This window comes from Nesoenas mayeri, assembly GCF_963082525.1.
Source record: "Nesoenas mayeri genome assembly, chromosome: 3".
Taxonomy (NCBI): Eukaryota; Metazoa; Chordata; class Aves; order Columbiformes; family Columbidae; genus Nesoenas; species Nesoenas mayeri.
Window position 1 is genome coordinate 86,611,464 of NC_137544.1, and position 15,284 is coordinate 86,626,747.

At 40.8% G+C, this 15,284-nt stretch overlaps 1 protein-coding gene across 1 annotated transcript in view; it reads right to left on the reverse strand.

Annotated features, from left to right (window-relative positions):
• Positions 1-8,825: 8,825 nt before the first annotated feature.
• Positions 8,826-15,284, reverse strand: part of ZNF318 (zinc finger protein 318) — a 32,645-nt gene continuing 26,186 nt past the window's right edge. Inside the window, exons 7-10 of the mRNA XM_080341708.1 lie at positions 14,685-14,888; positions 14,104-14,203; positions 12,937-13,055; positions 8,826-12,505 (exon numbers count right to left, since the gene is read on the reverse strand). Coding sequence (XP_080197834.1) covers positions 9,092-12,505; positions 12,937-13,055; positions 14,104-14,203; positions 14,685-14,888 — 3,837 coding nt within the window. The 3' untranslated portion in view covers positions 8,826-9,091. The remainder of the gene's footprint in view (positions 12,506-12,936; positions 13,056-14,103; positions 14,204-14,684; positions 14,889-15,284) is intronic.

Sequence of the window (15,284 nt, forward strand, 5' to 3'; positions counted from 1 at the left end):
CTTCTCCAGTCTGTATCACTCAGTTCTACAACTGCTTTGTTTTCTTCTCTGTGCTGTGGGAACCAGTGATTTCTTGAAAAACATATGGATCTTTTGGCTGAGGGAGAACAGCCCGAGGTGCGATGCTAACCCATAGCAGGCAGGTAACATTTCCCCTGAGCACAGGGAAGGCAGCGTTGCTTTGTCATTCTGTGTCTTGTCAGTTGTGACTTTTTTTTTCCTAGTTACATAGGGGTTTTCATCACCCAGATTTTAGAGGCACAGGAGGTCTGAATGGCAACTGTACAACAGCTTGGCCCCTGTAGAAGAAATTAACCTGGACACTGTACAGTTAGTTTTTGTTTTGCATACAACTGCTTCTCAAACTAATCTAGTTTGCAAGCACACAATGAGATCCATGGCCTTGCAGAAGGGTTACTTCTGGGAGCAGCAGCCCCTCAGGCTGTCACCTCACACTAGGGCTGTAACTGGGGCAGCCGATTTCCATGGGCTACCAAAGGCTCTGCAGAAGACTTGTCACGCTGCAGAACTGAGCTGGGCTCTCCTGGCATGTGTTCTCTCCCTGGTTGGGTTTGTCATGGCCCCTTCCCTCCCCACGCTCACTGGCAGGGGGCTGTAGCTTTGGAAGTCCATGTAGTCCTCAGGCAGCTTCGCTGCAGCGGCCTGGCTGGAGCTGTACGTGACTCCCTACGCTGTACCAGCACTGCAAAAGCTGTGTAGTACCCATTTCCCCTATGGGAAGAACCAAACCAGCCTAGGCTGCTGCTAGCCTGTCCACTGGACTCCTGTAAGCCCTTCCAGCCCCTTTAGTCCTGAAGGGATATGTATGGTAGATTTTGGTCAGGTGCTGTCAGGCTGTGACATATACCTTAAAGAAGTTTGCGGCCTTTACATGGCTTGAGGCTGTGCAGCAGCCAGAAATATTTATTCGGAGAGGTGTGAGGTGCTCTACTGTTCTGATGCCAGTTGTCATTTAACAAAGACAATTCATTTCCTGTGTATTTGCCTTTGTGATTGATTGCTTTGATGTCCAGGGTGAGGTGAGCTTTGAAGATAAAGGGCTTCCTCCTGAGGGGATTATCTCACATCTAATAAAGCGTGACCTGATGTTGCAGCCCCTCCTGCAGCTTTGCACCAAAATGACCTGCCACCAGTGTGGAGGAGGCTTGTTGAACTTGCCTGGAATGGGTCACAGAGTTTGAAGATACATACCCAGATGGTTTAAACCCCACTTCTGTAGGAAACCTGGACAAAGATGACAATGTTAAGGTGGACATTATTTCATTACAGCCAAATTATTTCCATGGTATTTACACAACCTCATCACAAGTCTTTCCTGTTTACTCTGTGGTTGTTAAAAATACCTGTGACAGAGGCATCCTGAAATCTGCACTTGTGGAGCAGCATGAAACACACCTGAGTGTTACAAAGTGCAGAGTGTGCATGTTGAAGTGCTGCTAATCACTTTCGTATCAAAATAAATTTTTTTGCTGATTTCTCCAAGGATGCTGCAGCTTTTACAAAGTGTGCAGATGCAGCAGCATCCAGCCACTGTGTTGCAGATAAAAGCCCACTGCCTGCCAGATGTACAGCTGTACGTACTGGAGGGACCCATGTTGTATGTATGTCTTTGTGTTCCACTGAGGACCTTCATTCCAGACAGAGGAACAGGATGATACATTGGTCCTGCTTCTATTTGCAGAAGCACTGTTTTCTGTTTTTATACGTGTTTATCTGTGTGGCTGGCCACATGTAAACACATAGGGGTGTGTGGGTGTGGTGTGTGTGCCTACTGAGAGGACACACTCAGCCTTGGTCCAGGCTGGATCTGGGGAGACAAGAGCTGCAGGCAGCTTCCCCTCTATGAGGCTACCAGGTTCAGCAATCCAACCACCACCTTCTCTCTTACTGCAGGCAGGGCGTTATTTTTGCTAAAGAATGAGGTTAAAATGCAGCCTTTGTGTAGCAGTTAATTTTTTCACTAGCTATACTGTACCATGTTCCTGAATACCTTACCAGCAGACATGCATGTTTATTTTATTTTCTGGAGTAGTGGGATCTCTGCTACTCTGCCACTTCGGTTACTGAAGAAAGGGATGAAGGTACAGGCAGTTTCTTGTAGACAGGGTATTCAAATCCATCCCTGGATTACACCTCTATTAGCCAAAGGATGTCAGCGCTACAGTAATTAGTTTACCAGTCAGCCTCTGCAGTAGCAAATAAAGGAAGGAGAAAGAGAAAGTTGATCTACGTATAACACAACAGCAACCTGAGAGCTGACAATTCAGTACTTAAGATTATACTGATGGGTAAGATTTATCAGGCATTGCTGCTACAAAACACATTAGAATTGTGTGGAGCTTGTGTGGGGAAAATAAGTATTTCTAAAGTGCTCTCCTTCCCTGAGCAGCAGCAACAAACTAGTTTGTGTTTCTTTACTTCACTACATATAAAGCAGGGTGAGCCTATCTACATACTGTAAAGCAAACTCTCACACATTATTTTCTAGAATAATCAACAGCTGTGATAAATCTGTGCAAAAAAAGCAGGCTGTCTGTTGTTTGCCTTTATTCTTTTACATGCTTGGTAGCTGCTGTCAGGACTTATTTTTTTTGTGAAACACGGCACCATCTCCCTCAGGTGAAATGATTGCAAAAAGAGTTAACATGGGACTTCCGTGAAAAAAAAGTTTGTATGGATAATTTAACATGATAGCCAAGTTAAAAAAAATAGCTGGAAGATTCTGGATTAAGTATAGAGACAGGAGTTTTAAAAAGCCTTTTTCCCCACTTTAAGCAGCTCTTGCAAGAGATACAGAAATGATGTTACTGTAGGGCCATAAGGACCCTATGAATGCAGGAGCTTCAGAATATAGCGCCCTCTATTGCCACTATTAAGAATTTGCACTTTTTAAATCCCCTTTGGAGAACAATTTTTAAACAAACAGCACTCATGATCCAGTGTTCTTTCATAAAAGTTTAATGTTTGTTTTTAACATATACTGTTTAATCAAGAGAAAGGAAGCATCCACACATAGACAGTCTTCTTGGATGCTGGCAAAAAAACTTACATTACAGACATAGCCACGAACAGCATGTTTAACCATTAAGAACATAGAAAAAGCCTCAGTGATAAATCATATTAATTATAATGAAAAGAATGTGCCCTCATACCAAAGATAAGAGAAAATTATACCATCCCATTCATGCAAATCTGCACCCACCTTCTCAGAACAGGGTTCCAGAAGTCCAGCAGTTCCAGGTAACATTTTCTTAGCTCCTGTGGAAATTAACCAAAAGCCAGCAAAGAGAATGGGCTTGTTACAGCAAACTCAATGCTCATCCTAAAATCCTGCTTGCTGAGCATCTGGTGGGTCTAACTGTTACATTCCCAAATCTGAGGCCCTTTTAATTGCTTTTCCCTCTGCATCAAAAGCTTTCAATACCAGAAGCTTTTGATGTAGTCTGGAAGAAATCTAGCAAGCGTAATACAAAATGAAAACAGGTGTAGTTGAACATACTGTGAACGCAGGTAGTTCACTAGAAGAGATTTCTGAAAACTAGGATAACTAAAAGCTATGTTTTGATGCTTTGATCTAGGATGCTTTAGAAGGTCTAAAGCAGAAGATTTCATCTTACAAACCTGAAATAAACTTTCAACATGTAAGCCCTTCTTGGGTTCTGAAACACAAATTCAACTCTCAGCAGAATAATTATGGGTCATTTAGTATCTTGGATGATCCCTCTTCTGTAGACATTGTAGCCACCTTAAAGCAGGCCGCCCACACCTGTATCTTATAACAAATGCTAGATAGATCAAACATGAATCATTAAGTACTGTAGCAAATGCACATAGGGATTTATTTTTCACCTAGGCCAAAATGAATCCTCTGCATGGATTCATGGCACTGAAATACAAGTGTGAATTACTTTTGTAATCCCATTTGGGGTGATATGCCTAGAGACACAATCAAGATACACTGGTTTTGAACCTCTCTCAAACACTTGCTAAAGCAATATAACCTGTGAAACTAACTGGCAGAGGACATAGTGTTTAAACAGTACCTGGAAAGCACCACATTAAATGGGTTTAATTGCATTAAGCCTTCAGTTCTTATGAGAAAAAGCAATGATTGATACTCCTTTGCTAATGGACTTTGTTATTTTTTTTCCCCACTAATGAAGCATTTCTAAATACTCACCTTTCGGGTGCATAGCTACATGTGTCCTTCTTTCATCTAATTATTTGGCATTTACCTTTAATTTGTTTTTTTCCATATCTGACAGGAGATGAATACAGCCTAGTGTGAGTACTGATGTGAGGACCTTCCTTACCATTTCTTTACCAGATTGGTGTTACATGGCTTTTAATACGTTAGTTTCTACATTCATCTAACATTTGTAAACAAATTAGGGTGGTGTCCCAAGTGACTGGTACTAACTTGAGTGTTGCTTAGGTTCTGGCTAAAGCTCCCCCTACAAAAGCAGTTACTTGAAGAAAAATTATATTTGATTAAGAATGGAAAACACTACCTTGTGTGTGTGCTTTCCTGTCTGTAAGACTCTTCAATCAGCTTACTGGAAAAGGGAACTGTTTCCCTGGAAGCAGCTCTGACACAGGTTTTATATCCTGCAGGTATTCAGCTGTTCTCCACCACCCACCTGAGCAACTCCAATGGCTCTGCTCTCTGCATCCCCCACTGCTGTACAGCTTTCATGGGAATTATTACAGCAGCTTGACTCATTTTACTGGAGCATAGAACTGCTAACATATGGTCATCAGCCTTCTCACTGCAAGCAACCAGACAGCCCAAGAAGTGGAGGTGGGATCACAAAACAAAACCCAGAAACCAACATGCTATGTGGAGCCTAAGTTTTCTAATTAAGGCAGAATTTAACAGTCCACAGCTGTCTTATTCTACTCAAGTTGGTTATAGTCAGGAATACAGCCATGCTGGTTGAAAATAGCTAACAGAAAGGATTGTCTAGCAACCATAACTTGCATTGCTCTCTCCTTCATGCTATGTAAAGGTAAACAGGGCAAGTAAAATCAGTTTTATGACTGCTCTATTCTCCCACAGTGGTGGCACACAGGCTGTTGGCACTTACTCTGTGCAGCAGGCAGAAGAGGACTGAATTCTGTCCCAAGGAATAATTTTGCTGCCTTTACCTTTCTGTAATATGCTGAGAGAATAATAAACCAACAGTATTACACCAAGTGCCACATAAAAACCTGCCTCATCTGGTTTCTCTTGCGCTTCATGCAAAAGAAATATAGCTTTATCTTGCTGTGTGATACACTAGTTTGGTGGGTGGTTGTGGGCTTGTTCTTTTTTTAAAGAGACTTCTGCTATCATTGCTTATTTTCAGTTACTATTTCTGAAACTGGAGTTTACTAGGCTAAAAAAGTAATGTCTTTGCCCACTTTCTTACCATCTGTTTCCATGGGCAAAATTTAAGATCTTTGTGCAGCTTCCCTTAGCTAAGAATTAGGCATTTATTTACACCTTTGGCAAGAATTAAGAAATGACAGAGACCTTATATCTTAATCTACTACTTGTACTTTTTACCACTAAGACACAAATGCATTTGGAAAAGAATTAATAACAATGCTGGTTGATGCATTTCTTTCTTACTCACATGCCATTTCAAAGTCCAAAACAAACAAAAGAAATGATCCCCCTGAAAGCCTATCTGCTGCTTAGTTAAAACTTAGTCAAATACAAGATTCCAGTAAGCTAGAAGCAAGATTTACCTGCCCAAGACACTATGCCAGGAAAACAAATTACTGTATTTTGTCTGAAACATTACCTTTGCTTTTAAAGATTTCTGCCAATCGTAAACATCTGAAGGCTGCTTCTCCTTTCCAAATGCACCCACAGATGTTAAAAGAAGCTGGAAGAAGTATTAAAAAAAAACACCTGGACTTAAAACGGACTGACAGAACATCAAAAGCTCTTCCATAGCTTTTCTTGCACTGCCTCTTAATAATGCTTGGTTTTGCAACAAACTTCATCCAGGAGAAGGGCCTTTCTGCCAGCCCCCGTCATGGCAAACTAGAAGTTGCAGCACCAAGTGAAGGCTCAGAGTTAATCCATTGTCCTGTCAACTTACCAGGTATTTGTGCCTGGTTTCAAGTAGTGTAAAGAAAGAAACGTTCAAACTAGGTTTATTTCCTCCCTATCAGCAGCTTTCTAAAAATCAGGAGAAAGGTTAACACCTTATGCCTTATGGAGCTTTTAGAGAACGAGGTTTGGAAGGAGAGGTAATGCTGTACTGCACAATTCAAACACACAAGTAAATCCCCTCCATTAACTCACCCCTCCTCCTGAGGATCTGGAGTCAAGAGTCCAAGGCCAGCCTAGAACTTAAGGCTTCCCAGTCAGTGCACTATGCTACAGCTCTGCCAGCACAGGGGACCAGTACAGTGGATAAATCATTTACTGCATGACTCTGGAAACCACAGCAAACAAAACAAAGGGAAAAAAAGAAAACAAAAAGCACATAAATAAAAATACATGCCATTTCCTGAAATTGCAAGACAGTGTTAAAGCCTGTCTACCAATCCACCCAGATGTCATCATGTACACCAGCTGTTTGCTTCTTGTCCATTCCAGCAGTTCCAGGAGTAAATTTTACTCCTACCTCAAAAAAGACCAAATTCATCTTTCTTCCAGTGTGGATCAGAGAGCCCTACTGCACTCAGGGATAGAAGAACAATTATTTCACGAAAGGGCATGAAGAGAAGCACTAATTAATTTGTACATAGGGAGGTTCAGCTTCTGGAAAGTTGAAGGCAAATCAGTTTCTCATTTGCAAAGCTCTTGCTTCCCCTTGGTGCTAGCTGCTCTCCTCTCAAGGCCAGCCAGGTTCTGCATTGAACACCACCACTACTTGTAGAAGCAACTGTAGAAGAGCCGTTAAAAATAATATTGGATTGATATTCATGTTCTTTCCCCCCAAAATAAAGTTAATCAAGAGGATGTCCCACACAAGTAACACAGCACTGAATAAGCTTGTCTGAAAAAGACGATTGTTCAAACATTTGTTTGCCGTTGCACGCACTGAGACCTTCATGAAAACCAGACTGCAAAAGGAAACTAGCCAGAAAGCACGTCTGCATTTCAAACAAGCACCATCTAAAATGCAGAACTGTGGAAAAAATCAGCTTTCCCTTTAATATCTCCCTTCCCTGCAATGATATCCCTCAATACAAGGTAAGCAAGAAAATCAGTTGACGACTTCTATGGTTTTACAAGGGACCAGGCATGTCACTGAAGAAATTAGAGAGAAAACGGGGAGGGAAAATTTAGCTGTCAAATGTAAACAACTAAACTCATATCTATAATTAAAAAAACATTTACAAGAGAAAACTGAAAAACAACTACAAAGGACTTTTTAATAAACCAGGAATTAATCAATCTCTACTCATTACCCAACTCCATTTAAAAAATATCAAAACATGTCAAACTTTTCTTTCTTTGGTTTTGACAGCAAATGGCTATTTGAAGAAAGTAGGGCAATGATAATAATGAAGACTTCTTATATTCAATGCAGCAACTGCTTAACATCATAAAAACAGTTCAGGGCCTTTCTCAAAACCCTCTTCCCTTAATTACCTTTTTTTTCTTGGTGACTTGACCATTTATACAAGATTCCCAAGTTCAGCTTAGAGCGTTCTTACATTTCTAACATGAAAATGACCATAATGATTCTGAGAAATGTTTCATACCTTCTTCACAGAGTCATGGAAATGGAAGAAAATGGTGATTTCTTTTTTTCCCCCGTCTGGAGGTCCATGTGCTGGTAGTGATTACAGAAAGACAAACTCTTCTTGGGTTCTGCCCCTGGCCCCCTGCCTTGAGCTTTACACATGGCTCAGACCTTCAGACAAACTTCCACTGATGACATTGACAGTAGTTCTTCCATTGACCTCAGCTGGGAAGAAATAATTTTTATATTGAGCAGGCTAACGTTTAATGCCTTCATCGTCTACAGTTTCTCAATTTTATCAGTTACTACAGGAGTTAGAAACTAACTGAAATCAAAAAAAGTCAAGAGGGAAGTTTTGTTGACCATCATATGTTTATTTTTTAAACAATTTACAAATAAAAATGTTATATTTATCCATGCAAACACATTTAATACTTTAGTCTTTAACAAGCTATACAAATGAAAACCATCACAGTAGAGCTTTTGATAGCTCAAGGACCATTCAGGGTGGGCATGCATGTGTCTTATCACATGAAGCGAGTCCAATTCCTGACACCAGGGTTCTCTTCTTCTGCTTCTTCAGAGCTGGTCAGCTGCTAAATGATTTAACACAAATAGTTACTGGATCACAATACAATGAAAGAAAGCCCATTTCAAATCATGTAAGTGACCTCAATATGTCTGGTCCAGGTGTCAGGCCAAAGAGCCTTACCGATTAGTCTTCTTCTCCAAAAGCCAGTCGGACAGATTTTCTCCCCTTGCTTAGTGATGTGGCATCCATACATGTGCTTATACAATACAATGAAACAACGTAGGTACAGATGTAACACAACAGTAATTACAAATCACAGAGACAGATAAACAAAAAACCAACTCTATTCACATTCTTGCATTTCAAACAATGAAAGTAAACAAAACCATGCATTACAGTTTAAAGAAATGTTCAGGTTTAGCTCTTCTGCAAGTCTCCATTTCCTCAAGTTCTAAATTGCTGTTCTCGAGCTTGAGTAGCTGGGCTACTCGTGGTGCTACTGACACAAACAGGGTGAGCTGGAAATCATTCAAGAATGACCAAAGAATAAAAACCCCCAAAATAAACAACAAAGACGCACGCATTATAAATGAGAGATTCCATTTTAATAGCAGAGTGTAGAAAAGAAATTGGCAAAAAACCCACATGAAAAACATTTTACACAATTAATTATGTACAGAATGAAGTATGTGTCTGGTTTCACTTCAGTCAAGTCCTACCACAGGATGCAAAATACACCCCAAACCCTCAACTGGAACAAAAAGAAAAAAAAAACACAAAAAACCCCAAAAACATATACATAATCCCAGCTCTGGCTCCTCAAATATTGGGACTGGCTGGGTTCACTTCAACCCACTGGGCTTTTTGCTAAGCTTTCAGCGATTCCTGAATTTGTAGCTTCCAAACTACTGTCAGCAGTTTCTGTTTGCTCAATCTTCTTGCTCCGAACAGTGCATACTCCCTTGTCTCCTGAGCCACTCTCCTTTTTGTGTGCTTGTTTGAGCCCAGGAGGGAAAGTTTCCATGCAGCCAGCAGCCTGACTTTCAGTGCTGCCTCTGTCACAACTCGGTGACAGCATTTCAACAGTGCCACCTTTACTCTCCTCCACTTGCAGAAGGATCTCAGACGTGGGAGAAATGCCCTGCATTTCTGGAACCGGCATGACCACTTCTGTATTGTCACTATTTAAGGACTGCAATCCAAGCTGTGGCACAGCTGTTTGGGAAACCTGTGTGCAAAATTTATCTTCCCGACTACTAGAAGTCAATGAAGTAAAATCAGTAACCTCTGTTTCATCCACTGTTTTTTCAATGCCCAGCTTCATAAGTTTACTGGACTCCAGCCTAATGGATGCAATAGTTTCTGGTTTTGAGACTTCTTCCATATTCTCATTTAAAAGTCCTGCTGTAAGGATGCTGCAGCATTCAGGTTTTACGTTTGTATGTCCCAAACTGAAATCAGTGCTCTTGGACTCAAGCTCTGCTTTCTGGGAGGGGCCCTTGTTCTGTTTCACATCTTCCGATGTGACTTTCTTGTTATCCACACACACATTTGCAGAGTGACCTTCAGATTGCTCAGCGTTCAATCCTGAGTGAGTGGTATTCAGATGAATGTCATTGGCTGCTGAGGTTCTTACAACCTCATGTTTTGTTTCTGGGGGGTAGACAGCTTCTTCTGAAAGATGCTCCCTATGGAAATCTGCTGATAAAGCAACTACTGACCCTTGGGCAAGATCAGAGTGAGCCCTAGAAAAGCCTCCAGTCTCTACTTTTTTTGCATCTCTCTTGACAAAACCATTATCTAATGTTGCATGAGATCCAGTGTGTTCTAATGACTTTTTTTCAACTTCAACTACTAACTCTACACTGGATCTCAGTTCAACAGGGTTTACAGAGCAGGTGTTGACCGATTCAGCTTCCTGCCTTTGGGTCTGGTTATCTAATACTGCATGGCCTGAAGGTTCAAGATGAACTTTTTCTTGAGCTTCTAATATGCTACTTCTAGTTTCTATGTTGGCAAGACACGTGTCTGTCAATTCTGAAGCACTAACTTCATCAGAACTAGTTTTTATTTCTACATTTGGAGGATCTGATAGATCCTGACCACTTTCAGAACAAGAACGGGTTGTGATGACCTGTTCCCCATTAGTAGCTCTGGAAGTGTCCCGTTCACCAGGATTTCTTGTCAATTCTGAAATCTTATTTTTGGTTTCTGAAATTCGGGAAGTTTTGCCAAGGAGTCCAGGCTGAGATACTTCCAAAGCTACACTTTTCAGTTTTACATCTTTTAAGGAGGCATCAACAGAAATCTGCTCTGTCATTACTGCTACTAAAGCTTTTTCTTTTGAAGTGTTTTGAGAATCACAGAGCAAGTCTGGACTATAAGTTTCTGAGTGAGTTCTACAGTTATCACTTAACTTTTCTTTTAACAAATGGGCATTTCCCAAATTTTGAATTTCAGTCTGTGCTTCAGGTACCAAAGTCTTTGGATGTAAACTAAACTGAGTCTTTACTGCTTTTACTTCCCAGTCTTTCATCTTTGCATCTTTCTTCAAGGTACCAGGAACATTTGTGTTAGTAACCACAGTTTTATTTGCATCTTTCTGTCCAACTTTCTCTTGGACCTCTGTATCCTGTAGATCACAGAACTCCTGAGTGCCTACCTGCTCTCTACCTCCTATATCCACAAGTCCAACTTCTGCAGGCATCTGGACACCAGGAACAGTTTTTGTTCCTGGTAATTCTGTGACTGACATTTCTGACAGCTGCAGCTGATGTGGTTTCTTGACAGCCTGATTCTCACCAAGAATGCAACTCCCCGTTACTTGATTATTACACTGTGGGGAATCTCCTTTCAATTTAGTCTGAACATCTGTTGCAACAGGCATCTGAAATTGTTGACCTACATCTTTCTGAATACCATTTTCAATGTCATGGCTCATCTCAGTATGAAGTATTAAAGTCTCCTGAATATCAGTTTTCTCTAGCTCTGAGCTTCTCTCAGCTGAGTGGGCTTGGTTAACTTCAGTAGCCACCTTCTGAGAATCCTCTTTCAAGGAGGATGAGTTATTATTTGTTTTAGGGTTCACGGATAAGTCTGCAGGTTTTGTTAGGTTAGAGTTTTCTCCATTTGGAATTGTAGAACTTGCAAGCTTGCTGTCAGCTGAACCCTTTCCACCACTACTGTAGAAAATATCATAGAGATCTTTAGCATTGGCTGTGGCCAAGCAAGAGTTCCGTTTCTCTATCTTTTTTGCCTGTTCACTGAAAGCAGTTGAAGGTGGTGGTGGTGGTGGTGGTGGTGGAGGGGGTCTCACAAGCATTGCCAGCATTGTCTGTTCACTTTCAGACACACCTGGAGCTACTTCATCTGCAGGGATGACAGCTGCCTGCTGGACTGCTGGTGGAGGAGGGGGTGGAGGTGGTAAATCAGAAGTCTGAGAAGACTCACTCTTCTCTGTTGCTTTCAAATCCTCCTCTACCCCTTTTAAAATTACTTCTTCTCCTCCAAAAGCTTTTGAGATGATATCCGGAGGCAGCAGAACATCTGCATTGGTTTCTTTTACCACAGGCAGTGGTTTGGTTGTAGTTCCAGAGGATTTAATGGATAAAAAAGTGTTCAAAGGTGCTGGTTTGCTAACTGTTGTAGTAGTAGACTTCCTGAAAATCATGGTGGGGACTGGTAGATTGGGTAGTATTTTTGTTGATGTTGATGTGGAAACAACCGGTGTCCATGGGCTAGTGTGTGGGATAACAGTTTTCCCAGACAGTTTGATTTCAATGGGCTTGACATGTGGCTTCCCAGACTGACACTTGTTCTCCTCTTTGTTTCCTTCTGTACTCTCCTCCTTTGGAATAGTTCCTCCTGCGGTTTTATCCTCTCTCTCAGTCTTTTTCCAGCTGAATTTCCCAAAGGAAGTCTGGCTTGGTGATTCCTTTTTAGACTCTTCTTTCTTTTCTTCTTTTTTCTCCTCCTTTTTCTCTTCCTTCTTCAGCTTAAGCTTGATACCCATTTTTCGTCCAGCAGAATCTGTTTTGCCTTGAGTTTCACCAGTCCCTTCTCCAAGCTCTGGGATGCTCTTTCCTTCTTCTTTCTTTATTATTTTTGGCTTCTTTTCATCCTTCTCTTCCTTCTGTTTCTCGACTAGTTTCCGTTTCAGCTCACTCTGCCGCCTGCGCTCTGTTTCCAGAACTACAGCCAATCCAGCTTGACGGTCTAGATTTCTCCTCTCTTCATAGAGTGGGTTTTCATCTATGTATTTCTGTGGAAAGAAATGGCATAATTTTAGCCACTGTTTCCATGAAAAGTAAATAAATAAATTCAGCTCTGTAACAGTTTTGACTTGATCAGTAAGAGCTATCTCAACACTAAGAGAGCACAGAACTTCTTCCTACCAAGAAATTGAGATGCTACAAACTCCACCTTCTGTAACTTACTGTGAACTGAGTGGTGTCACTTTACAGAAAAGTTTGAAAATCAATACTAGGACTTAAACACCATTTCAACCTCATGCAGACAAAAGATTAGTCTCTATGTAGTGGCAAGTTCTGCTTATTTAGTTTAGTAGAATGTAGTGAAGATAACCAAATACATATACTCTGAGTAGTCAAATGTCATTGTTCAGGAAAGGAAGACAGAACAAGTAGAAACTAACACAAGGAATGACTCATTCCTGGTACACCAGTTACCAACCTTGTATTTCTCATTGTGGGGATGACTTTTCACATGCTGCTCTGCTGAGATTTGATCTCCAAAAAATTCATGACAGAGCTGGCAATAATATCCAGTGATGGGAATCAGAAACTCAGAGCCTGAAAAGGCCGAAGAAAATGATCAGAGAAACAAAACTTAATAAATGCCAAGCTCTTAACAAAGCCAGATAGACATATCAAAGAACAACAGCAAAATCTCCAGCAATGTTCCTTTAGGAACAGTTAATGCTGCTCTCCTTACGCTTACAGTATATGAAACACCACTACCAAGAGCAAACATGTAAAGGGAAGAAGCTTGATTTCTGTGATTCAAGAAATTGTTTTAGTGCCCTCCATCATATCAAGGCTATCCCCTACTCAAGTAGATTAGCTTTTCCTACAGTTTTAATCTATTTTCTATCTTTGTGGTATAGTCTGCTTGAACACTAAACACCTGGTTTATGAAAAGAACACAAGTATTTTCATTGAAGTTCAGCAAGACTACACCCTTGTGCCTACAGAACCAGCTGTGGTTAGCTAACACGCTGCAGATCCTCCTTTAGCAGGCACTGGTAGAAGTATGTACAGATTAACAAACAAGAGATTGATCACTGGCAGGCCTGTTTAGACATTCAGATTTTAAATCTCATATTAATTTTCGTATTACCTACAGCCACATCCATATGGCTTTCTCAGATTCTCTGTATCCACACTCTACCAAGTGCTCATTAGTGATTCTTCAGGGAACCTCTACTAAAAATGTATTGAATGGAAGAGTCTGTTGCAAGACTGTGTGGAACAGTGCACAAGATCTGCCAAAACACAGCAAGCTCTTCTGGTCATGTTCTGAATTCTAATATGTGAGCAAAAATCACTTCAGAACTACAATGGAGAAAAAGTCACCTGGTATTCAAAACTAAAACTAAAACCTAAACTCTAAAAGAGAAGAGAAGGAACCATGCTATGTCTTCCTATGCTCTTGCTTCATTACCTCTTCCATAAAAACAACCAGGAAATAAAATCTTTTGCCTTCTACCTAATAATACAGTATATATATATATGTGCTCCTATAACAAGGTAAAGTTTTGAAATTCCTTTCTCTGAGCAACTGAAACCTGCTGGAGGGCAAAGGGAGATGATACCCAAGTTAAGAAAAAAATCAACCTACCTTTTGCAGGAACAGTTATCTTATCGATGCGTTTTATGGAGTCTTGTTTGGTCTCACTCTGGGTCTTCGAAGCCCAAGGTCTGTTGTAAGGATCCAGGGTCTATTTGCACAGTGACAGAGGTATACAGGCTCATATATTACACTAGCAAGGCAAGTACACTTGTCTTTTTCCTCTTTAACATATTTTCAGAACACTGAACATTAAAATCAACGTGCAAATATTTATAAGAACTATGTTTTCCTCTCTCTCCCCTCCCATTTTGCAATTTATAATGAGAAAACAACCTGTGAAAAGGGTAAAATGTAAATGATAGCAAAGGACGGGTAAACATAGGAAACACAAATACCAAATGCTAGTTCCCAAGAAAAATGAACACAGGCCCCCTTTACACTAGTCAGAACACACTGGTAGCTGCACAAACTGCTCAAGTCACACAACAGGGAAAAAGAATTTGGTAAGCAACTTCCTGGGTTCATTATTACTTCAGGTTCTCTTGTAAAATGTAGTTCTGTGATGTATGTTTTCGTGTTAATATTTACAGCAATATGAAAGCACTTAGTGAAGGAAGCCTGCAACATACCTGTCTGTGTTTCTTATTATGCATGTGTGTGAAAAAGTCAAACATGGTCCCGCAGATGGTATTGCAGTCTTTGCACCAGTGGTTCCCTGCATCATAATATTCATAAATATTGGCCAACTGGAAAGGATGTTTGGAGGACTGTGAAGAGGATTCTGCTGGCTTCGGGCTTCTACCTCTGGATTTTTCATTAGTAGTTTTTGATTCCTAAATTGAACAAAAGGAAACACTTCTCTAAGACAAGGAAGGACAGACATAATGCTCTATAACTCAGAACTCTGCCTCCAGCAGAAGCCACACACACACCAAATAAAAAAGAAAAATAGACCAAAAAACAAAACATCACCTGCTTTTCAGCGCCCAGGCTAATTCCACTGTTTCAGAGAGCTGGTATTGCCGATTAAGATGCTGTGTGGCCACAGTGAAGAGCTTCCAATAAGGCTCCCAGATGTAATGGCTGGATGGTTGTAGGCAATCAAGGAACCAAATGAACAAATTCCCTATAGCATGCACCCTTCCCACTTTATGGGTTTCACATAAAGATCTGAATATTAATTGTTCCAATTTACCATACTAGCCAAACTGCCCCCAGGAGACCTAAAA